Source organism: Saimiri boliviensis, chromosome 5 (genome assembly GCF_048565385.1).
Source record: "Saimiri boliviensis isolate mSaiBol1 chromosome 5, mSaiBol1.pri, whole genome shotgun sequence".
Lineage (NCBI taxonomy): Eukaryota > Metazoa > Chordata > Mammalia > Primates > Cebidae > Saimiri > Saimiri boliviensis.
The window spans coordinates 39,262,822-39,287,156 of record NC_133453.1 but is presented as its reverse complement, the minus strand read 5'-3'; the positions used below and the strand labels follow the sequence as shown (position 1 = coordinate 39,287,156).

Sequence of the window (24,335 nt, the reverse complement as noted above, 5' to 3'; positions counted from 1 at the left end):
ATAAACAGAATTAAGGGCAAAAACCAAATGATCATCTCAATAGACACAAAAAGCATTTGATAAAATTCAACATCTCTTCATGAAACATCGCTTCATGATTAAAAAATAAAATTCAACAAATTAGCATAGAAGGAATGTACTTCAACATAATAAAGCCCATATATAACAAATGCATGGCTAACATCATACTGAATGGGGAAAAGCTAAAAACCTTTCCTCTAAGGACTAGAATAAGATAAGGATGCCCATTTCCACCACTGTATTGAAAGTCCTAGGCAGAGTAATTAGGCAAAAGAAAAAAAATAAAAGGCATCCAAATTGGAAAAGGAAAAGTCAAATTGTCCCTATTTGCTAATGATATGACCTTTTAGCTGGAAAAAACTATAGATTCCGATTTAAAAAAAAACCCTCTTAAATCTGATAAATAAATTCACTTAAGTTACAGGATACAAAATCAACATAATGGTATGAAACTAGAAATCAGTAACAGGAAATTTGGAAAATTCACAAATACATGGAAATTAACAACAGGATTCTGAACAACTAATGGGTCAAAGAAGAGATCAAACAGAAATAAAAAAAATATTTTGAGACCAACAAAACTAGAAATACAATATACTCAAACTTATGGGATGCTGCAAAACAGTTATAAGATGCAAGTTTATAACAACAAATGTCTATACCAAAAAAAAAAAATGATCTTAAATAAACAACCTAACTTTACACTTCCAATAACTGGATAACAAAAACAAAGTAAGCCAAAGTTAGCAGAAGAAAAAAATAATAAAAATTGGAGCAGAAATAAACAAAATGGAGAACAGAAAAATCATTTTAAAAATTAATGAAAATAAGGACTTCATAGCAAAAAGCACTATAAATAGTCAAACAACTGTTGAATTATGAGAAAGTATTTGTGACACTTAATCACAGATGAAGTGTAGTATTCCCTAAAGGATTTTTGAAAATGCTCTAAAATCCTCTAACAACTTTGAAAACGTAAGTTTCAGCTGGATTCCCCTTTGCCATTTAGGTCTTCATGTTCTAGTGGTACTACTAAGTATAGTGGTAAACTCAAGAGTTTCGGGAGGCCAATAACTCACTTTGTAGACAGGATGCAGATTTGCTTCTGCAGATGCAGTCTGTAATAACCTCACGAATGAAAACGAGGGTAACTAAAGTTTCTGAAGTTTTGCCCTGTAACCAGATAAATGAAATCCCAGTGATGATGATGATGGTGAAGGAAGCTAACTTTCATTGAGTCTGTACTTTTTTCTTTGTACTGTGCTAAGCACTTTATGTCATTATTTCCTTTCGTTCACCTTTAAGTAAGGTAGGTAGCAATCGTCTTCATCGAACAGTGAATAAAACAAGATTCTAACAAGTTAAATAATTGCCCAAGGTCCCACAGGTTAACTCTGCCTTGGGTATTACCACCCTGTAATGTAGAAGGTAGGTATCGAAAGGATTAAAGGAAGCCATGCGTGGTGGTTCATACCTGTGATCCCAGCACTCTGGGAGGCCGAGGCTGGTGGATCACCTGAGGTCAGGAGTTCAAGACCAGCCTGACCAACGTGGTGAAACCCTGTCTTTACTAAAAATACAAAAATTAGCCTGGCATGGTGGGGGGCGCCTATAATGCCAGCTACTCAGGAGGCTGAGGCAGGAGAATCGTTTGAACCCGGGAGGCAAAGGTTGTGGTGAGCCGAGATCACGCCACTGCACTCCAGCCTGGGCGAGAGACAGAGACTCTGTCTCAGAAAAAAAAAAAAAAAAAAAAAAAGGATTAACGGGTTCAACGTGTGCTAATTGAATAAAGATGAAATTGCTACACATTGAACCCTTTAATCCTATGGACACCCTCCAGGTGCCCTGTTGGCCCCAGTCCTCCAGGTCCCGGCCAGGCCCCAACTCACATTCAGCAGCCGGTTCCCGGTGCTCTCCTGGTTCTTGCTTTTAGGCAGAGCCATCTTGCCCTGGTCCGAGATGTTACCAACCGAAGAAATCTGCGACCCTCTGATGTTCATCATATCCGAGTTGCTGTAGGGATTCCTCTGCAATAGAGGGGTGGGGGACAGGGTTTGGACCCGCCCATTGCGGTTATCCAATGTGTTGAAAGATCTATTTGTCTCCAGGGGTGGCTCCATCTCTCCATCTTCCGGGGCCCGTCTGCGCCCAACCGCCGGCCCGCTACCGCGCAGGCGTGATCCTCCCGCGGCCTTCCATGCCTTTTTCCCGCCTGTGCGTGCCGCGTTGAGTGACCCATTCAGGTGGGGCCCCTGCTGGGAGCAGCGGGAGGCCAGCTTTGGAGGCATGTGTGCTTAGCGAGCCTGGAGGGTCTGCTGCAAGCACTTGCCAGGCCATTTCAGTCTCCTTTAAAAGGAAGTCAGAGCCTGCTGGTGGAGAGCAAGGCCCCTTACCACTGGGCCCAACCACTTTATTCACTGTCTTGTCCGCCCTTTAACCCCTCATGAGTCCTCTTCTCCATTCACCATTTCGTTCTAGAAGATTTACAGTATCAGTCATTACTTCCTCTACACTATCATCTGAGCTCCAGATGTTAAATACCCAGCAGTCTTCTTGGACATCTTTACCCAATTGTTCCACAGACACGTAACACATTAATATTCATCTTCCCTCTTAAACTTCCAGTAGGTTCCAAAGTCATTTGATGCAGCATTATCATAGCCACAAAATCTTAAAAATTCAGACACATTTTTGAATTCTGACCCTAAATGTCTTAATCTTAACCTTTTCCCTTTCTGGCACCTAGTTTGGGACATCACATTCGAGACAATTGCAATGATTTACTCAAGGGTCTGCCAACCTGCTGTCACCCATCCCTTTAAAGGCCCCCATATTAGTCCTTTGCAGCAGCGGATGGAGCTAAAGGCCATTATCCTAAGCAGTCTAACACCGGACTAGAAAACGAAATACCGTATGTTCTCACATATAAGTGCAAGCTAAACAAGAACACATGGACACAAAGAGCGGGGCAACAGACACTGGCCCCTACCTGACGGTGAGGTAGGGGTGGGAGGAAGGAAGAGGATCAAAAACTACCTTTTGGGTACTAGGCTTATTAGTTGGGTGACGAAATAATCTGTACAGTCCCATGACACAAAATTTACCTATATAACAAACCTGCACATGTACCCTTGAACCTAAAAGTTAAAAATATAAATACAAACAAAACAAAACCAGAAAATTCCAGAACTTTTTTATTGTACACAAAAATTTTGTTTATATGGAAACCAAAGGTCTACCAAATGTACTCTCCTAGCTTAGGATAATTATTTATTGCTATTATTTTTGGAATCTATTCCTCTTTTATTCAAGGACTAGCTCAGAGGTCAACTTTTAGTTAATTCTTACAACCCTGTACACATACCCAAAAGGCAGAGTTAACTGCTATATCCAAGCTACTTCTTGGCATATCCTTGTCAGCCTAAATAACGAGAGGGAGACTCTCTGAAAGAAAATGATGTTTATTCCGGAGTAGGCATTGCAATGAGAATACAAGTGCCACAGTAAACTATGTGCATATACAGGGAGCTAAAGGAAGACAATGGTCGTTAAAGCAAAAATGATTGTTTTGAGAGAATTATCCTCGGTTACAAGGATCAATAACAAGGATGTTGACAGTCAGATATTGGACAGGCAGTTGCTGGGCAAATGTCCTCCTAGAAGTATTTTTTCTATGTAAAGTTGTGATGGCCTTTGTGCAAAGTGTGCTTTTGTACAGTCTTTTATGATAAGCCTTGTTATCAGGCATCTGTGCATGAAAATCCTCCTTTCATGGCCTTCCCCAGCTCTGTCTGTTAGAGTTTTTAACACAAGAACTACAACTTGATTTTGACAACTCGCATCCTATTAGTGGGCTCACACTATTAGTTGCTAATCTCAAAAGACAAGAGTTCTTTGGGGGCAGGAACCTGCACCTCACCTTGTGTTCCTCAGGGTGCATGGCCCAATATCTCAAGGCCTTTTAATACATTTGTCATTATTTCAGATTTATACTATGTGGTGTGTCAATTATTGCACCCAATGAAACCTGCTGTCCAGCAGCTCACTCTGTTCTTAGGGTTCATGTTATGCAACATAAGGTATACAGCATCACAGATGAAGTTATCTTATTTTTTAAAATTTTAACCTAAATCTAACCAAACCTCTTGACCTAACCTCCAGTCTAAAGGAAATGCAGGAGATTGAGGAACAAATTAAGTGATGTCACTAGGAAAAAGACAATTCAAAAATGTAGGTGGGACACTCTAAAGCAAAACTGGCTTGGACTTCTTAAAAAAAAATGTCATGGTAAATTAGAATGGTACTGCCAACTCTGGAAAACAGCTTGGCAGTTTAAAAACTAAATATGTAACTACATATAACCCATCTATTTCACTCCTGAGCATTCATCTCAGAGAAATGAAAAGTGAATGTTCACACAAAAATTTGTGCATGAATGTTCACAGCAGTGTTATTCACAAACTGGAATGAACCCAGATCCTTCAATAGGTCAATGATTTAAACCAAACAAAACAGTAAAAGGAAATGAACTACTGATACACATAATAACTGAGATGACTCTCCAGGGAATTCTGCTGAACAGAAAAAAAAAAAAAAAAAAAAAAGCCAATCCCATACAATTACATACTGTATGATTCATTTTATAACATTATTGAAATGACAAAGTTTTAGAAATAAAGACAGTCTAATGGTTGCCAGGGCTTAGAGTTGGGGTGCAAGGAGAAGAGTACAAGGAGGAGATGGATGTGGTTATAAAAGGGAAACTCTGGCCAGGTGCAATGGCTCTCATTGTAATCCCAGAACTTTGGGAGGCTTAGGTGGGCAGCTCACTTGAGCTCAGGAGTTGGAGACCAGCCTGGCCAACATGACAAAACCTCATCTCTACTAAAAATACAAAAATTAGCCAGGCATGATAGTGCATGCCTGTAATCCCAGCTACTCTAGAGGCTGAGGCATGAGAATGGCTTGAATCTGGAAGGTGGAGCTTGCAGTAAGCCGAGATGGTGCCAGTGGACTACAGCCTGGGTAACACAGTGAAACTCTGTCTCAAAAATAAAATAAATAAAAGGGAAACATGAGGAATTCTTGTGATTTGGGAACTGCTCAATATCTTGATTGTGGTAGTAGATACACAAACTGACACAAGTGATAAAATTGTATAGAACTTGAAACACAGAGAAGTATATAACTGTTGGCACTTTATATTAACAAATGTCCTTATTTCTAGAAGATGCATGCTGACATATTCAGGTGAGTGCCATGTTAGCAACTTACTTTCAAAAGGTTTCAAAAGAAAAGGGGAGATACACAAAGAAAGATAAAGCAAATGGAGCAAAATGTTAACAATTATTAAATCTAGGTTGATCTAGATGACAGTTGCAATTAAAGTATCTTTGAACATTTTTTAATAAAAAATCCTAAGGACTCACTCACATCTACAGCATTTTTCTCATCCTGTATCTATACCAGAAGTCCTCTCTACCCTATAAGGCACCTGCTCACACCCAACCTTACCCATAATTCTTTCCTAGATTACTCCACTCCTATGCCTACTAATGTCTCTCTGACTAGATTATGAGCCTCTAGAAGGTAGGTACCAAGTTTTATTTATTTATTTATTTATCCTTCTGCAAGCCTAGCAGCAATTTGACCAAGATTGAATCACCTACTGCAATCTGAGCTTTATTTTTCATAATAGACTACAAACGACTTATGTAGGCCAGAGGTCCCAAATGCTGGCTACTCTACTGGCTATATCATAATCACCACACATTTTTCTTTTTCTTTAAGAGATAGGTCTCACTCTGTGGCCCTGGCTAGAATGCAGTGGCATGATCATAGCTCACTGCAACCTCGAACTCCTGGGTTCACGCTCTCCACCCAGCCCAGCCTTCCCAGTAGCTGGGTCTACAGGCACACACCACCACACTCAACACATTTTTAAAGTTTTTGTAGAGATGGAGTCTCACTATGTTGCCCAGGCTGGTCTTGAACTCCTGGCCTCAAGTGATCCTCCCACCTCAGCCTCACAACATGCTGTAACATAGGCATGAATCACCATACCTGGCCCTGATATATTTTTTTAAATGTAGTCTTCCAGGTACTGCCTCAGACCTATTAAATCAGAATCTCTGAGGATGAAGCCTGGAAGTATATATATGCTTTGTTCTGTTTGATGGGAGAGAAGAGGCAGGCATTAGCAGATACTGTATTTTGCAACAAGAAAACCCTCACTGGGCATCTTGCCTATTGACACCTCAGAAACTCTATTACTCTACACACACTAATGTGGGGAGAAAGCCAAGAAAGGTGATGATTTTTGAGCCAATCATGTGATTACAAGGTTAGGACCTCCAATGGGGTTCCAGTTGATCAAGTTTGGCTTCTGCCACAGCAATTTAATAAGACAGTGAGAACGTCCAGATGGATAAATGAGTTAAGTACCAGAGCCCCTATGAGTTTTGGTCTGATGCTTTGAGCTGCCTGTGTTTAGTTCAGGAGGACAGGTCTACTCAACTGCTAGTGCTCGTAAATTTCAGGGGCTTTCCTCCCCAAAGTCTAATTGGCTAGGACTTCTTTCTAGAAAACTCAGCTCTTTGTACCTGGCCAAGGGCTCTGATCAGCAAGGTGCTCCTGTGTTATCTACCCAGGGCAGTGTCTCACCAGGTTGGCAATAAAAGTATTTTAAGTCAGTAATGAGAAATGAGAAACCATGAGTAATGATAAACCATGATGCCCTACCAATTGGACTTGATCAGCTTGCATGTCAACCTAGTCCACTGTAAGCTGGAGAAAGGTAAGTGAATTCTCATCGACAGCCTTAGCAGCATGCCTCAAGTGTCATTCCCTACTTCCTGGAGACATGCATTAGCAGTGAACGTCTTCCAAACTTGCCACTCATTACGGTCAATCTTTGAGAGACTTCAGGGAAAACATTGAGTTCCCTGTACAAGTCCATCAGGGAAAACAAAGACTTGTACAGGGCTACCAACAGCTCCGGTTTATGTGCCTCCTGCATCATTAGGAGATCTGAAGTCTAAGTTGTGCTTCCCAGACCTGAAAGAATTCAAAAGCAACTATGCCCATGCTAGTTACAATATTATCAATGTAGCCAGCTTTCTTAAATGCATTCCACAGCAGCTCTAGCCTTCTTTATTCTCTAGGATGTTAGGAGCAAATCTCCCTCCAACCCTATATTAGCTTTCTACTGTTGTCATAACAAATCACCACCAATTTAGCAGCGTAGTCAACATATACTTGCTGTCTTACAGCGCTGTATGTCAAAAGTCTGACTTAGGCAGCACCAGGCCAAAACCAAGGTATCCACAGAGCTGCATTCCTTTCTTAGCTCTAGGGGAGGATTTGTTTTCTTACTCACTTGGGATGCTCATAGAATTGAGTTCCTTGCAGATATGTGACTGAAAGCCATTTCCTTGCTCATTGCCGGCCAAGGCCCATACTCACCTGCAAGGTCATCACTCTCCTTGGCTCGTGACCTCCTCTTTCATTCTCAAAGCCAGGAAAATCACAACTTTTGACCTCTCTCTTTTACCACAGATATGAAAGGCGCTATTCTCTGCTTTCAACGACTCGTAAGATTACACTGGACCCTTCTGGATAATACAGGATAATGTCCCCATTTTAAGGTTCACAACCTTAATCATATCTGCAAATCCCTTTTGCCATGTAAAGTAGTATATTCACAAGTTCCAGGGATAGGACATGGACATCTTTAGGAGACATTATGCAGCCTACCACAATCCCCCATATTGGTAGCAGCTTTCTCACATTTCTCCTTGATGACACTGCTCAAGTGTGCTAAGCCTTGGCTCTAATGAGCATGGCTTCCCTGAAGTCTGCAGATGGGGAAGCTTATGAACTCCTATACTGCCAGCTTAATGCCAGGATGAGAAGCACTGCTGGTCACAGTGAAAGCTGGAACTGGCAGGGTGCCTTCAGAACTGCCAGCAAATTAACAATTCTGTGGCAGCAGGGAGAATCCCTTTTCAGCAGCTCCAGCCTTACAAACAGCAAGAGATTCCTAGTATAATGTTCACACCAAATTTAGACCTGTTCTCAGGGCCACCCATCTCTATCATCAATTTGTCAGTCCTCTTCTGTTATGACATTCAGTTGCTTGCTAATCAGGGCAGGCCCAACAGTTTTATCGTTGTACTCAATAGCCTTTGGGATACTTTTTCCTATAGCTAGTCTTCTCATCATCTTGACCTCTATGGTCTCACACACAACAGCTGAGGTATCACTGGATATAGCTCTGAAGAGATCTCTTCCAGTTCAGGACCCATCTCAAGAGTGGGATTTCCTGGAAAGCCAAAAACCTCTCTGACAAAGAGCTGGAGAATAGAGATGGCAAATTTCTACTCAAATTTATTGTCACTCAAAAAAAAAAAAGAGACAGAGGAAAGGGTACTACAGATGTCAACTGGGAGCCTAGTAAGCTCACAGGTCTCTCCTTTGTTCCCCTGAGCCTTGCCCTGTTCAGCCTCTTTTGCTACATAGATTTTTTTAAAACTCCCTCTATGATCCTAATGTACAACCAGATAAGAGAACCACTAGTACAGTTTATAATGAGAAGCAACTTTTTAGTCACCTCTAGGTAAAAATTTTAGATTATAAAATTTTTCAAACAAAAGATATTCTCTTTTTATTAGCCATGATGTAAAGCATCTGTAAAGCTAAATTACATAATAATTATTCATGATACTCAATCACTAAGCCAGTTTCAGAAAAGACAAATTTTTTCAATTTATTCAGTAAGGGGATGTTAAAAATGGAGGCCTTTTGTTCCCCTCTCTTGTATTCACTAAATTTACGTTTAAACACGACATATATTTTGTAACACTATTTAAGTTATGGCTTTTTCTGAACCAGTGCTTTTTTTCGTCTTTTTTTTTTTTTTTTTTTTTTTGAGACAGTCTCGCACCGTCACCTGGGCTGGAGTGCAGTGGTGCAATCTCAACTCACTGCAACTTCCACCTCCCAGGTTCAAGCAATTCTCCTGCCTCAGCCTCCTGAGTAGCTGGGATTACAGGTACTCAACCCCACACCTGGCTAATTTTTTTTTTTTTTTTTTTTTTTTTTGTATTTTCAGTAGAGACAGGGTTTCACTATGTTGACCAGGCTGTTCTCAAATGCCTGACCACATGACCACCCGCCTCAGCCTCCCAAAGTGCTGGAATTAAAGGCGTGATCCACTGCCTCTGGTCCCACCAGTGCTTTTTTAGATCATGATTATAAATACAACTATTTTGAGAAAACAGGAAATAAACATTTTCATTTGCTGGTTTTCTAGCTCATTAATCCCTTTGTAAGTAAGATGATAATGCTGTACAAATTAATATTTGAACATAAATAGCAAATACAATTTTAACATTTTTCATAATATTGAGAAATGTTTCAGTATTAAATAATTTAAAAATCTATTACAAATACACATGTACACATCTTATAAAAATACATTTAAAAACAAAAATGGGACAAATACTGGGTCATTATTCCTCCAAAGGTGAGCTGGTATTATGAAGAGCCTTTGATTTCCTTATCTTTATCAGGATATTCCTCCACCTCCGAGGAGAACATTAACTCTGGAGAAGAAAATGATCAGATCATACTTAAGACTGTTTCCCAGGAACTCCAACAGAGTTGTGTAGCTTACTTATAAACAGGCTCTTAAAATATTGACATAATATATAGTAATAGAAAGCCCTGAACATTTCTTGACAGTGAAATCTGATTTAAAAGATAAGCTGATAACAAATGTATATGTTTTACATTTTAAAATATTCAAATTTTAAATTTATTATAAACCCCTTAAAAGTAAAACATATATAATAGAGACAATACATAAAATTCTACCTGGAAATTTAAGTCACTTCAGGAATGAAAGATCACTAAACAGCTAAAAGGTCTAATTCTACAGTGATTGGATCATCTAAAATATAGGGGACAGATACAGAGGAAGGACTTGGAACTAACAAGAGATATGTGCCAGGATATTTTAAATGGGTCATTCCATTTCATTATCAAAACAACTCAATAAGCCAGGTATTATCATCTTATTTTATAATTACTTTTTAAATTCACATGTTATATGACTAACATGAACTTAAAAGAACAGGATTCTGGAAATATTTACTAAGTAATACACACTTTGTGATTTAGACTGTACAACCCAAATGCAGTTTTGATGCCAACCACAATGTAGAATGTTATTAGCTGACATTTTCTACATTTAAACTATTACTTAGCATAGATGTTGGCAAAATTCTCCATGCTAAGGCTTTTGAGGCAGATAGATTGTAAATTGTTTATCAAATCAAAATTAAAACAATAACCAAGGTCCAGAAAATATCCATAAAAGATGTTCAAGGGTGAAACTGTTGAACACTGGCCAAGGAAATACAATTTACAACACAAATACCTAACAGTTCCGCAAGCAGCATAAAAGGTTAGCAGCTTGCTAATATGATGATTCTTCTTCAGGTGTTCCAGAAGAAGTCTGAGGACTAGAGATGAGTGAATCACTGCACACTGAGCATGTTGAAACTGAGTACTAAACACTGTGTCAGACAATGAAGGGTTAAGAATTTGTACCAAATAGAGGAAGTAAGTATAATTTGAGCATGTGTCTGTAGTCTGACAGAGAGGCTATGTAGATGAAGCATGATTTGTTTCAAATTAAGAGATACTTTCATCAGCAGGAGACTAAGAGAAGCGAAGAGCAAAGACTTTCTCTAAATTACTTGAATGGTTCCAAGAGAAGAAATACCTCCTGAATATGCATAAGGGCCACAGAAACCCCTCATTAAGCAGCTCCAGACTCCAGCCCTCTTAAACACTCTTCCCTGCTTCTCTTGGCATTCAGTTACACCACTTTATTTCCTCTCTGCTTGCATCATTTTAATTTAAATATGTCTTTGTTATTGGAATATTATAAGCTATACCCATTGAAAGAAGGTTTATCATTCTTTATAAATATAGGAGATTTCAGGATATTCTTATACTGCTTTTTTCTTTAATACCTTCACTAAGATCCATGCCTGGCCTATAAGACAAAAATAGCCAAGATAATCCAACCAGAAGAGCCACCACGAGATTCACCACAATCCATGGCTGGAGAATCTGTTCCTCAATTCCTGCTTCCCTAAAAATGTAGAAATACTCATTAGAAGTGCCTTCAGTTTGGTTCATATATACAAATATATCTACTTTATGAACTTTAAGAAAAAACAGCAGGCCGGGCGCGGTGGCTCAAGCCTGTAATCCCAGCATTTTGGGAGGCCGAGGCAGGTGGATCATGAGGTCGAGAGATCGAGACCATCCTGGTCAACATGGTGAAACCCTGTCTCTACTAAAAATACAAAAAATTAGCTAGACATGATGGCATGTGCCTGTAATCCCAGCTACTCAGGAGGCTGATGCAGGAGAATTGCTTGAACCCAGGAGGCGGAGGTTGCGGTGAGCCGAGATCGCACCATTGCACTCCAGCCTGGGTAACAAGAGCGAAACTCCGTCTCAAAAAAAAAAAAAAAAAAAGAAAACAGCAGTCCTCTCCTAGAGAAATAACAAGTAAAGCATGAAAGAAAATATAATTTTCCTGAAAGATATACCATATATATAATGAGAACAAGGGTTCAAAGGTTATTTAAACTCTAAACAGATCTGTTCTATACATTAATATAAATGCAAAGTTAGTATTCCCAAGAAAATTTTCTAAAAGTTTCCCTTCCAACTACCATGACATTACTCATCAATAAAGTATCTTTGCTTTCTCTTCACCCAATATCCCAAGCCACTCTCTCAAAATGCTGCTACATGCAGCATTTTAGGGTAGGGGAAGATTGTGCCTCTGAGTTTTATGAACTAGAATCTCAGCCATCATGTCAGCTTCATGGCTGGTCACTAATCTGCAGATGTTGGCTCTCCCTATTCTGCTCTTTCTAGCATTGCTGAGTTTTCTGAATCTATCCCAGCTACTCACTCCCACCACTGTTCTGGGATATGAAACTCCCTGATAGTGGGTAAGGATGCAGGGTTCCTTCCATTCATCATGTGATGACTTATTTTAAAACTATAACTTGGTTGGGCACAGTGGCTCATGCTTATAATCCCAATACTTTGGGAGGTCGAGGTGGGCAGATCACCTGAGGTCAGAAGTTCAAAACCAGCCTGGCCAACGTGGTGAAACCCAATTTCTACAAAAATACAAAAATTAGCCAGGCATGATGGTGGGTGCCTGTAATCCCAGCTACTTGGGAGGCTATGGCTGCAGAATTGCTTGAACCTGGGAGGTGGAGATTGCAGTGAACCAAGATCGCACCATTGCACTCCAGCCTGGGCAACAGAGTGAGACTCTGTCTCAACAAACAAACAAACAAAAACCGTAACTTGAAGATCTAAAACAGATTTTTAAAAGAAGACATTTCATTAAAAATGCAGGTGAATATAACAATAGTTACCCATTAACTGAAGGAATAATTATTTTCTTGCCATAGGTTTGGAAACAAAAACAGAGGCTTCATTATTTATATATAAGAAAGAAGGAAAGGATAAGAAAAGTTGCTGTTATTGCCATTAACAATTGCTAATGTCATTGTGAATTCTTACCAGAGGCTACCATTAACAGAAGACGGTGTGTAAAGGTGGATTCTGTCACTTGTCATTTGCTGACTCAGAGATAGTATTAGAGCAGTAAAGTATACTGAGAAAAAGACAAATGAAATTATTAATAATTTTTAACAACCTGGTTTATTTTGAATTCATAGATGAATATCAAAAATAATCCGTACTTTGGTGGCTGATGATATGAAAGAAATTTATTTGACCAAATAAATATATTTCAATAAATATATTTCAACCTATGGCACCATAAATGTTTCCAATGTAAATAACAATATTAATTGAGCTCTCCAGAATACCACCTCTTACAAAAACAGTACTAAAATTCCAAAACATAAATCTCTCATCTTAAGTGGTTCTGTCTTTAACAAAAGAAAAGAGCAAATATATATGCCAAACCACTCAAACTGTAAAAAAAAAAAAAAAAAGATATTCTTATATAAATTTCTGAGAACAATAGGTGCAGAAGGATCTCTTCAGATGTTCACTATTTCATCATTAGAAGTGACAAGAACCTAGAAGATCTTTTTAAAAGTTAAATGACTTTCTCAAGATCCTAAAACTAGTTTTATTAATATTCTCAAAACTTAGAACAAAATGCATTCCAAATGATCAGAAAGATATAAAATAGTGTTTGTTATTAAAAGGCCGTATCAGCTGCATCTGTTTAATGTCGAGTAGAAAATACAAGTTAAAAAGTAAGTAATATAGTACAACAAATGAAGCTTTTCAAAATTATTTAGATGAACCTCTTGAAAAATAATTCTATCAATATTATGCCTATTCTGTTTCTAATTACAAATTCACTGAACATCTCTAGGCAATGTTTATAAGAAGAAGGAATACAACTTTTTAAAAACATAATATTTTTCCTGGTTGAAAATTATGGTATAACTCAAGTATTACACAGTTATCAAGTTAAACTGTTTACTTACAGAAAGATGCTAAAGCTGTAGGATCCAGGGCCAAAAAGTTTCGGATTGCTATTGATATTTTAGCAAAGTCAATCCTAAAAAATATAAGAGCTTCTTTTCACAGTGCAGTTATAAACTTCTTAACAAAACATTACTTTCTTGACTATAGTTTTTTCCTTCTCTATTTTAATGCTACCACATATACTATTACTAGGTTTTAAGTAGCTACAGTTTATACTTAACACATATGAAAAGATTATCTTCTTTACAAAGGCCACATAAAAACATCTAACCAGACTACTTTGAGTAACACTCCTTTGAGGTTAAGACATCCTAAAGAAAAACTTCATAAAATTTCATTAGTTTCTACCTCTTCCTGTTACCCATATCATTAGGCTATAGTTAGGTGGGTTTTTTAAAAAATGGGTTAAACTGTGTTCCCAAAAAGATATGTTGAACTCCTCACCCAGAATACTTACAAATGTGACCTTATTTGGAAGCAGGGTCTTTGCAGACGTAACAAAGTTAAGGTCATTAGGATGAACCCTAATCCAGTATGACTGGTGTCCTTATTAGAAGAGACACAGATATAGAGACACACAGGGGGAAAGTGCTGTGTGACAAGAGGCAAACATTGGAATGACACATCTACAGTCAAGGAATGCCGAGAATTGTCAGCAGCCACTGGAAGTGAGGGGAAGGGTATGATCCAGACTCTCCCTCAGAGCCCTCAAAAAAGGAATTAACCCTGGCCACATCCTGATTGCAGACTGCTCACCTCCAGACCTGAGAGAGAACAAATGTGTCGTTTTCAGCCAGCCAGTGTGTGGTACTTTGTTACAGCAGTGCTAGGAAACAAATACAAATGCCCTGAGTCTCACCTATATCTGATATAGACAATATTTAGGAACTTCTGAGTTGATTATATTTGGAAGAAATTTTGGACTTATGAATTGATGCTGGAATGGGTGAAGTCTTTTGGGAATACTTTGTTTACAATAGTCTCATCCCCTCAAAAAAGAACAGAAGTAGACTGGCCTAAAAACTTTTTGAAGTAATATTGATACTCTATTATCCTATTTTGAAAACTGTCATGGTCAGTGATATATTTTGCTCAGCAATTCCTCCTGAAGAAGTTAGATAGATCTGGAGTCACTGGCATTACCTGTCAAAAGCTGAAATTGTACTCAGAGTCAAAAGCAAGTAGAGAAGACTCTGGAACGGATATACTAGAGTCTTGTATTGTTGCAGAAGGTTTACGAGGTTGGATAGCTGATCTCCTGCTAAAATATATATCACAACAATATTCCACACAGCACAGCCGGCCAAGAATCCATGAGAAAAGAGACCAATCATCCTGAATGGAAAAGGGTTTAATTATTATACATGAATTACTAAAGTAAAAAGCTAAAACATGTCTAAAATATCTTCACATGCAAGAATAACATTCAACATTTCATGACAAGTAGAAGCAAGCTTTTTCTTTTTGTTACACTGATAGGCAGATGATTCTATTCCAGAAAGATGTTTAAAAAATATACCTACCTACCATTTTAAGTTGTCATTTCTTTAACAATATTGAACAACCAAGAGATTTTTATTTTTTCTTTAATTATGAAACTCAGGTAACGTTTGTATTTAAAAAAAAAAAAAAAAAGTCCAACAAAAGCAAAAGCAGCCACCTGAAAGCCCGGTGCACTGTAAGTGCCACATCTCTGGTGGTCCAGGAAGGCTTCATGTCCATTGACACATCTATGGTTTCTGTGGTCTTTATCAACTCTGAACGATCAGCAGCCTGGAATCTCCCTAAGAACACATAACGTAATTACTAACAACTAGTGAGAGAGAACCCTGGTAACCTCTTTTTTAATTCCACACTCAGGAAGCCACAAACTGAGACCAAAACATTGCTGTTCTATCTAAAAATTCACCTTGACTCAGTACCTATTTCAGAAGGATCTTTTCTTTCAGTTCCTGAAACATAGTATTTTTTCTTCTTGAAGAAAAATAAGCAATGTCAATATATTTTCTTCTCAATCCAAAATGAATATTAAATAACAACTTCAGAGAAAATACAATAATAAACTTTTAACTCAGAAAAAAGTCTAGAAACCTTTAACATGACCTAGTCTACAAAATGCTATTTTAGAGACTTTACAAGTTTTAAAGTTTATATGTCTATACTATCAAGGTAAGTCAATATTTGAAAACTAACTTTCTTAGGATCCCACAGAAATACAAACTACCGTCAGAAAATACTATGAGCACCTCCATGCAAATACACCAGAAAATCTAGAATAAATGGATAAATTCTTGGACACATACAGCCTCCCAAGACTAAACCAGAAAGAAGTCGAATCACTGAATAAACCAATAACAAGTTCTGAAACTGAGGCAGTAATTAATAGCCTATCAACCAAAAAAAGCCCAGGACCAGATGAATTCACAACCAAATTCTACCAGAGGTACAAAGAGGAGCTGGTACCATTCCTTCTGAAACTATCCCAAAACAGAAAAAGAGGGACCGCTCCCTAACTCGTTTTATGAGGCCAGCCTCATCCTGATACCAAAACCTGGCAGAGACATAACAAAAAAAGAAAATTTCATGTCAATATCCCTGATGAACATTGATGCAAAAATCCTCAATAAAATACTGGCAAACCAAATCTAGCAGCACATCAAAAAGCTTATCTACCATGATCAAGTCAGCTTCATCCCTGGGATGCAAGACTGATTCAACATATGCAAATTAATAAACGTAATCCACCACATAAACAGAACCAATGACAAAAACCACATGATTATCTCAATAGATGCAGAAAAGATCTTCGATAAAATTCAACACCACTTCATGCTAAAAACTCTCAATAAACTAGGTATTGATGGAGTATATCTAAAAACAATAACTATTTATGTTAAACCCACAGCCAATATCATACTCGATGGGCAAAAACTGGAAGCATTCCCTTTGAGAACCAGCACAAGAAAAGGATGCCCTTTCTCACCACTTCTATTCAACATAATATTGGAAGTTCTGGCCAGGGCAATCAGGCAAGAGAAAGAAATAAAAGGTATTCAAATAGGAAGAGAGGAAGTCAAATTATCTCTGTTTGCAGATGACATGATTGTATATTTAGAAAACCCCATCGTCTCAGCCCAAAATCTTCTCAAGCTGATAAGCAATTTTAGCAGTCTCATAATACAAAATCAATGCGCAAAAATCACAAGCATTCCTATACACCAATAGTAGACAAACAGCCAAATCATGAGTGAACTCCCATTCACAATTACTACAAAGAATAAAATACCGGTGGCTCACGCCTGTAATCCCAGCACTTTGGGAGGCCGAGGCGGGTGGATTGCAAGGTCAAGAGATCGAGACCATCCTGGTCCACATGCTGAAACCCCGTCTCTACTAAAAATACAAATAATTGGCCGGGCGCGGTGGCTCAAGCCTGTAATCCCAGCACTTTGGGAGGCCGAGGCGGGTGGATCACGAGGTCAAGAGATCGAGACCATCCTGGTCAACATAGTGAAACCCCGTCTCTACTAAAAATACAAAAAATTAGCTGAGCATGGTGGCGCGTGCCTGTAATCCCAGCTACTCAGGAGGCTGAGGCAGGAGAATTGCCTGAACCCAGGAGGCGGAGGTTGCGGTGAGCCGAGATCGCGCCATTGCACTCCAGCCTGGGTAACAAGAGCGAAACTCCGTCTCAAAAAAAAAAAAAAAAAAAAAAAAAAAAAATACAAATAATTAGCTGGGCATGGTGGCGCGTGCCTGTAAGCCCAGCTACTCAGGAGGCTGAGGCAGGAGAATTGCCTGAACCCTGGAGGTGGAGGTTGCGGTGAGCCGAGATCGTGCCATTGCACTCCAGCCTGGGTAACAAGAGCAAGACTCCATATCAAAAAAAAAAAAAAAAGAATAGAATATCTAGGAATACAACTTACAAGGGATGTGAAGGACCTCTTCAAGGAGAACTACAAACCACTGCTCAAAGAAATAAGAGAGGGCACCAAAAAATGGAAAAACATTCCATGCTAATGGATAGGAAGAATCAGTATTGTGAAAATGGCCATACTGCCCAAGGTAATTTATAGATTTAATGCTATCCCCATCAAGCTACCACTGACTTTCTTCACAGAATTGAAAAAAAAACACCTTAAACTTCATGTGGAACCAAAAAAGAGTCTGTATAGCTAAGACAATCCTAAGCGAAAAGAACAAAGCTGCCGGCACCACACTACCTGACTTCAAACTATATACAAGGCTACAGTAACCAAAATAGCATGGTACTGGTACCAAAACAGATATACAGACCAATGGAACAGGGCAGAGGCCTCAGAAATAATGCCACACATCTACAACCATCTGATCTTTGATAAACCTGACAAAAACAAGCAATGGGGAAAGGATTCCCTATCTAATAAATGGTGTTGGTTAAACTGGCTAGCCACATGCAGAAAACTGAAACTGGATCCCTTCCTTACATCTTATACAAAAAAGTAACTCAAGATGGATTAAATACTTAAACATAAGACCTAAAATCATGAAAACCCTAGAAGAAAACCTAGGCAATACCATTCAGGACATAGGCATGGGCAAAGACTTCATGACTAAAACCCAAAAGCAATGGCAATAAAAGCCAAAATTTACCAATGGGATCTATTTAAACTAAAGAGCTTCTGCACAGCAAAAGAACTATCATCAGAGTGAAAAGGCAATCTATAGAATGGGAGAAAAATTTTGCAATCTATCCTGACAAAGGGCTAATATCCAGAATCTACAAAGAACTTAAACAAATTTACAAGAAAAAAAACCATCAAAAAGTGGGCAAAGGATATGAACAGATACTTCTCAAAAGAAGACATTCATGTGGCCAACAAACATATGAAAAAAAGCTCATCACCACTGGTCATTAGAGAAATGCAAATCAAAACCACACTGAGATACCATCTCATGTTGGTTAAAATGGCGAACATTAAAAAGTCAGGAAACAACAGATGCTGGAGAGGATGTGAAGAAATAGGAATGCTTTCACACTGTTGGTGGGAGTGTAAATTAGTTCAACCATTGCGGAAGACAGCGTGGCAATTCCTCAAGCATCTAGAACCAGAAATACCATTTGACCCAACAATCTCATTACTGGGTATATACCCAAAGGATTATAAGTCATTCTGTTATAAAGACATATGCACACATATGTTTATTGCAGCACTGTTCACAATAGCAAAGACTTGGAACCGACCCAAATGCCCATCAATGATAGACTGGATAAAGGAAATGTGGTACATATATGCCATGGAATACTATACAGCCATAAAAAAGGATGAATTCACGTCCTTTGCAGGGACATGGCTGAAGCTGGAAACCACCATTCTCAGCAAACTAATACAGGAACAGAAAACCAAACACCGCATGTTCTCACTCATAAGTGGGAGTTGAACAATGAGAATAGACAGACACAGGGAGGATACATCACACACCGGGACCTGTTGGGGGTGGGGGTTAGGCGAGAGATAGCATAAGGAGAAATACCTAATGTAGATGACGAGTTGATGAGTGCAGCAAACCACCATGGCACGCATATATCTATGTAACAAACCTGCACATTCTGCATATGTATCCCAGAACTTAAAGTATAATAAAAATAAAAAAATGAATGGGCTGCTTCATAAATTTCTCTTTAGAACATTCCTGTGAAGAGCATCAGTTCAAGAATCAGCACTGCAATATTGTGTGAGCAGGGCTTCAGCCTTTTTACTGTTGATTCAAAGGCTCCTTCTTGTATATCTAACAGTCCACAAAAAGACCTCAGGACGCAGGAAAGGTTCCATTTCAATTATCCTCACCAAACCAGGTTATCAGGTGTTTGGGAGGATGAAAGACAGGGGTATGACAATTTTCCCTAAGAAAAGACAACCTCTGGGCAGACAATAGAACCACTGGTGATTTTTATGGCCAGTTACTCTAGTAGGGAAATTTCTATGCTAAGTGAAGCAAGAATAAATATGAGGATTGAGTGATACTGCTTGAAAAAGAACTGGAGTAAATTAAATAGCCACATGGTAGATGAATAAAATCACATGACTAGAAGTCATAAAACGGCAGTTCAAGTTCCAGTTCCACCCTAACCAACTGTGAAACGCTGGGTAAAGTCAGCCTCTCTAGACCACAGGTTTCTTATTGACGAAGAACTGCAAGATCCCTTAGATGTGATCTTACGAAGTCAGACTTTTAAAACAATGTACACAGAATCTAAATTATAAATTTTAAGGACTAACCCTTTTGTTTCAGATGAGTTATTTAGGCAGCATATCCTTAACATACCCATGGTAGTATATGGTCATGATCATGCTTTTGGTAGGTTTTTATTAAACACTGTGTTATAGACTGAATGTGTCCCCCAAAAATTCCTATGTTGAAGCCCTAACCCCTCAGTGAGTTGGTATTTGGAAGTGAGGTCACTGGGAGGTAATTAGATTTAGAGGAAGTCATGAGGGTGAGGCTCTCATGATGAAATTAATGTCCTTTTAAGAGGAGGAAGAGACACCAGAGCTCTCTCTGCCACATGAGGACACAGTAGCAGCCATCAGCAAGTCAGGAAGGGGCCTTCACCAGTAACCCAACCTGCTGGAACCTTGTCTTAGACTTCCTAGCTTTAGAAATGATGAGAAATAAATGTGGTTTAAACCACTCGGTCGGTGGTATTTTGTTATAGCAGCCTGAGCTAAAATACACTACAAACCCAGTCTTATAGCCAGTATATGTTATACAATGTCAGAACTATTTTGCAAAAGAATCTATGCCTATAATGTTGTATTTCTTATTTAATATGGTACTATCATCATGTATTTTCTCTCTTATTTTCAGTTTTAAAATTTATATCATTATCTGCCCCACCACAACTACTACCAATTGCAGAAAACTGGTAAAGCACAAGAAAGAATAAAGAATCAGGCAAGGGTGGGGAAGATTTTTTACATTACCCATAACCCTATAAATCCAGAAACAACCAGTATTAATATTCGAGTCTATTTCCTTCAAGTCTTTTATTCTATGCATAGATCAAACTGTGTGTGTGTGTGTGTGTGTGTGCACATGCACACGTACACAAGTGTATATGCTCATATTTTATCAAAATCTTTCCATAAAATGAAAAATTCACCCTAAACATTATGTTTAATGAAGAATATTAGTATATAGATAAACCACAACTTACTGAAATCATCCCTCTCCTATTTCACATTTGGGTTGTTTCCAGTTTTTCACTCTCATGAATCATAGCATGACGATTAGCTTTGTGTATAAATTGTTGTACATATTTTTGCTTAATTCCTTAATTCAGATTTCCAGAAGTATAAAGGATATCCTTTCACAATTTATAAAGAGCTCATATTCTAAAACAAGGCATCTACTTACGGCTTTTTTCCACAAATACTTTGCCTACAGGCTGGCTAATGCCAGTGGGTGCAGTGAATACAGACTGCTGTTCCAGAGTAGTTGGCTCATCGGTGATTATGTCTTCATCTTCTACTCCTAGCTCATTGGCATACCGTAATTCTGCTGGCTGCGTTTTCCTGTAACAAGGAAGCATGTAAGAAAAATGGATGACTATTGAATTTTTACAGACTTACATAAGGAACTAACTATAAATATAATGGAAAGAGCCCTGGACTCGGAATTAAGAAATTTGGTTTTACTCAAATAAATCTGTTATTAACTGTTATAGGCAGCCAGTCACTTACATTTCTGAGGGCTTCAGTTTTCTCATTTGAAAATTGAAGTGACTGAACTAGATCTGTAAGCTTCTTTCTAAAGTTAAAATTATATGATTCTATATAGACACTGATATGGTTTGGCTGTGTCCCCACCCAAAATCTCATCTTGAATTGTAATAATCCCCACCTGTCAAGGGTGGGACCAGGTGGAAATAACTGAAGCATGAGGGCAGATTCCCCCATACTGTTCTGGTGATAGTGGGTTCTCAGGAGTGCTGATGATTTTATAAGGGGCTTCTCCCTTCACTCAGCTCTAATTCTTCTCCTTCCTGCTGCCCTGTGACGAAGGACATGTTTGCTTCGCCTTCTGCCATGACTGTAAGTTTCCTGAGGCCTTCTCAGTCATGCTGAATTGTGAGTCAATTAAATCTATTTCCTTTATAAATTACCCAGTCTCAGGTATGTCTTTATTAGCAGCATGAGAATGGACTAACACAGACATTGATCACTATTTGTAGGTTCATTTTCAAATACAAACAACAGTACTATACATATACCTTCCAGTGTTATTTCTTTAAAGTATACTACTCATTTTAGCTTAATGCTAAAATACAGTTTTACTTATTGCTGAAATAATCATAATTTGAATTCTGTTAACATGAAAAAATAAATCACAATAGCCTATTTTATTATCTTTAAAAATATCCTTAATGTATTATATTCTATTATATGTTCTATATCTATTATATATTCTATTTGTGTTCCTCTTTTTTAGAGATGGCTCCTAAGTTTATTTAAGTACAATCTTAATATTTTCACTTTCTCAGTGGTTTACTCTTCTCAAATTGATCGTTAGATTGGTTTAACTGATATTCTGTAATACTACTTATCCTAGAGGTACACAAATACAAGTATTTAATAAGACTTAATGAGAAGCTACTGTTTGGGAGCTCCAAACAAAGCATCAGGGTAATCCTGGAGAATAGTCAGAAGGATAAATAAATTCTTACTTTGTCTTCCTCCGAGGTTTTTGAATAACTGCCTCCTCAGCGGGCTCTGCATCAATACCATTTTCATTTCGTAATAAAGATGAACTAGATGCCTTTTTTTGGGTGGAGGAAGTCTCCAATTCTGAAAACAAAATAAACTTGTCAAATAACTAAAGCAAAAAAATAAAAGTAATGTACAAGACTTGTAGAAGGCAAAAATCACTTAAAGAATTTTAATTGGGCAAAAATATTTTCACTATCTTACAAATTTTTAATTTTTTAAAAATGTTACACATCTAAACTCTCAATGTAAAAATTGAAATTGTAATGCCAAACAATATGGAAAAGAAAATTAAGTAACCCAACACTCAGGCTGTGTGGAAGATCCCCAAGATTATATTCAGGGTCGTTGACTTTCTAGAAGGGCTCACAGGACTTGGAAATCATTAACTCACAATTATGCCTTACTACAGAAAATAGATATAAAGCAGAATCAGAAAAAGGAAAAAGTACATGAACCAAGTCCAGAGGAAACCAAGTACAAGCTTCCGAGAGTCCTCTACCAGTGGAGTCAAGCAGGCTGCACCAATCTCTCCAGCAATGAGTTGTGACAACACATGTGACACATGTTCTGCAATGGAAGCTCACAAGAGACAGCACCCAAGGTTAGGGGCTAGTCACATAAGCCTAGCACATACCAAAATTCCAGATGCCCAGAAGGAAAGCAGATGTTCATCGAAAATCACTTTGTGTGCACAAATGCACAGTGAGCCACCTTATAATTTAGGGAAAGTTCCCTATCAGTGTAGGAAACTGCATATCATCCAAGTTCCCAGATGGCAGCTAAGGGCCAATCTTATAAGCAGGTCTTTCCAAGGATAGCAGTCTTAGGCCTGCTATATTAACTCTTTCCTGCACACTGCGTAGGTATTAAGTTTAAACAAGTCAGTGAAGCCTTCTTCTAATCCACTAGCTACTCTTCCTACCTGGAAATACTAGCTCCCTGGAATACCTTCAAGACCTTACAATTCTGTTGTAATAAAACACGTAACCAGCCTGGACTGGAAATATAATGCAAGCAGTAGAGCCTACCATGGTCATCCTGAACAAAATAAAATGAAAACACCATTTTTAAATCCAGAAATTTAGAAAGCTGAACCTGCCAGGCTTGGTGTACTTTGGAATGGCAATGACAGGTCCTTTTTGGTCCAAAACTTAGTTGGGTCCTGCATTTTCTAAAAAAGGTCACTTCTGTAAAGACACTTTTCACAAATGATAAAACTAAGTATTGGTATCCATCTTGATTTTTAAACTTCTATCCTAACTAAATTACTAAAAGGGCAGTTTTAAACTACATTTACAGCCACTAATGAAATAAATTGTAGAGTAGTTAAAGCTAGTCTAAGCATCATTTCTGCCTCTTTTCCTTCTCCTGCCATCTTCCACCCTTTCCTTCTCCTCACAGATCCTCAGTGACCATATCCCACTTCGACTTGCCTTCCAAAATTATGTTCCATTCTCCTGACTTTCCTAGTTCCTGCCCTTTTACTCCTATCATTCTTCCATCCAATCAAAACATGCTGTTTTCTAAGAGAACAAGCAATTAGTCAGGAGAATTAATTTACAATAAATTATTCACAGGGGCTGATGTTAATAGGAGAGCATAATCTCTCTATCTTTGTTCCTTCCTTGTATTTTACTTTAACCCTTTGTTCTTTTTCTAACTAGTATAAAAGTCATGATGCTCAAAATATAAAAAACTTAGCAAAATATACATGAATAAATTTTTAAAATCATATTTCCTTCTTCTAAAAATTCTACCACTTTAACACTGCTATATTCTTCCATTCTTTTTACTATGTATATGTATGTATATATTTACGTTCTGGGTTGAACTGTGCTCCAAAAAAAAGATATGTTCAAGTCCTAACTCGTAATACCTGCGAATGTAATCATATTTGGAAATAGGGTCTTTGCAGGTGTAATCAAGTTAAGATGAGGTCATGCTAGATTAGAATGGGCCCTAAATCCAATGACTGACATAAGAAGA

At 38.2% G+C, this 24,335-nt stretch overlaps 2 protein-coding genes across 2 annotated transcripts in view; both read right to left on the bottom strand.

Moving 5' to 3' along the window:
• Positions 1-3,367, bottom strand: part of C2CD6 (C2 calcium dependent domain containing 6) — a 92,921-nt gene extending 89,554 nt beyond the window's left edge. Inside the window, 1 exon segment of the mRNA XM_074400171.1 lies at positions 1,914-3,367. Coding sequence (XP_074256272.1) covers positions 1,914-2,312 — 399 coding nt within the window. The 5' untranslated portion in view covers positions 2,313-3,367.
• Positions 3,368-3,469: 102 nt separating this feature from the next.
• Positions 3,470-24,335, bottom strand: part of TMEM237 (transmembrane protein 237) — a 28,923-nt gene continuing 8,057 nt past the window's right edge. The window contains exons 6-13 of the mRNA XM_010336430.3: positions 22,307-22,427; positions 20,998-21,155; positions 15,260-15,383; positions 14,743-14,934; positions 13,599-13,672; positions 12,652-12,745; positions 11,067-11,188; positions 3,470-9,629 (exon numbers count right to left, since the gene is read on the bottom strand). Of these exons, the coding sequence (XP_010334732.1) occupies positions 9,562-9,629; positions 11,067-11,188; positions 12,652-12,745; positions 13,599-13,672; positions 14,743-14,934; positions 15,260-15,383; positions 20,998-21,155; positions 22,307-22,427 (953 nt within the window). The 3' untranslated portion in view covers positions 3,470-9,561. The remainder of the gene's footprint in view (positions 9,630-11,066; positions 11,189-12,651; positions 12,746-13,598; positions 13,673-14,742; positions 14,935-15,259; positions 15,384-20,997; positions 21,156-22,306; positions 22,428-24,335) is intronic.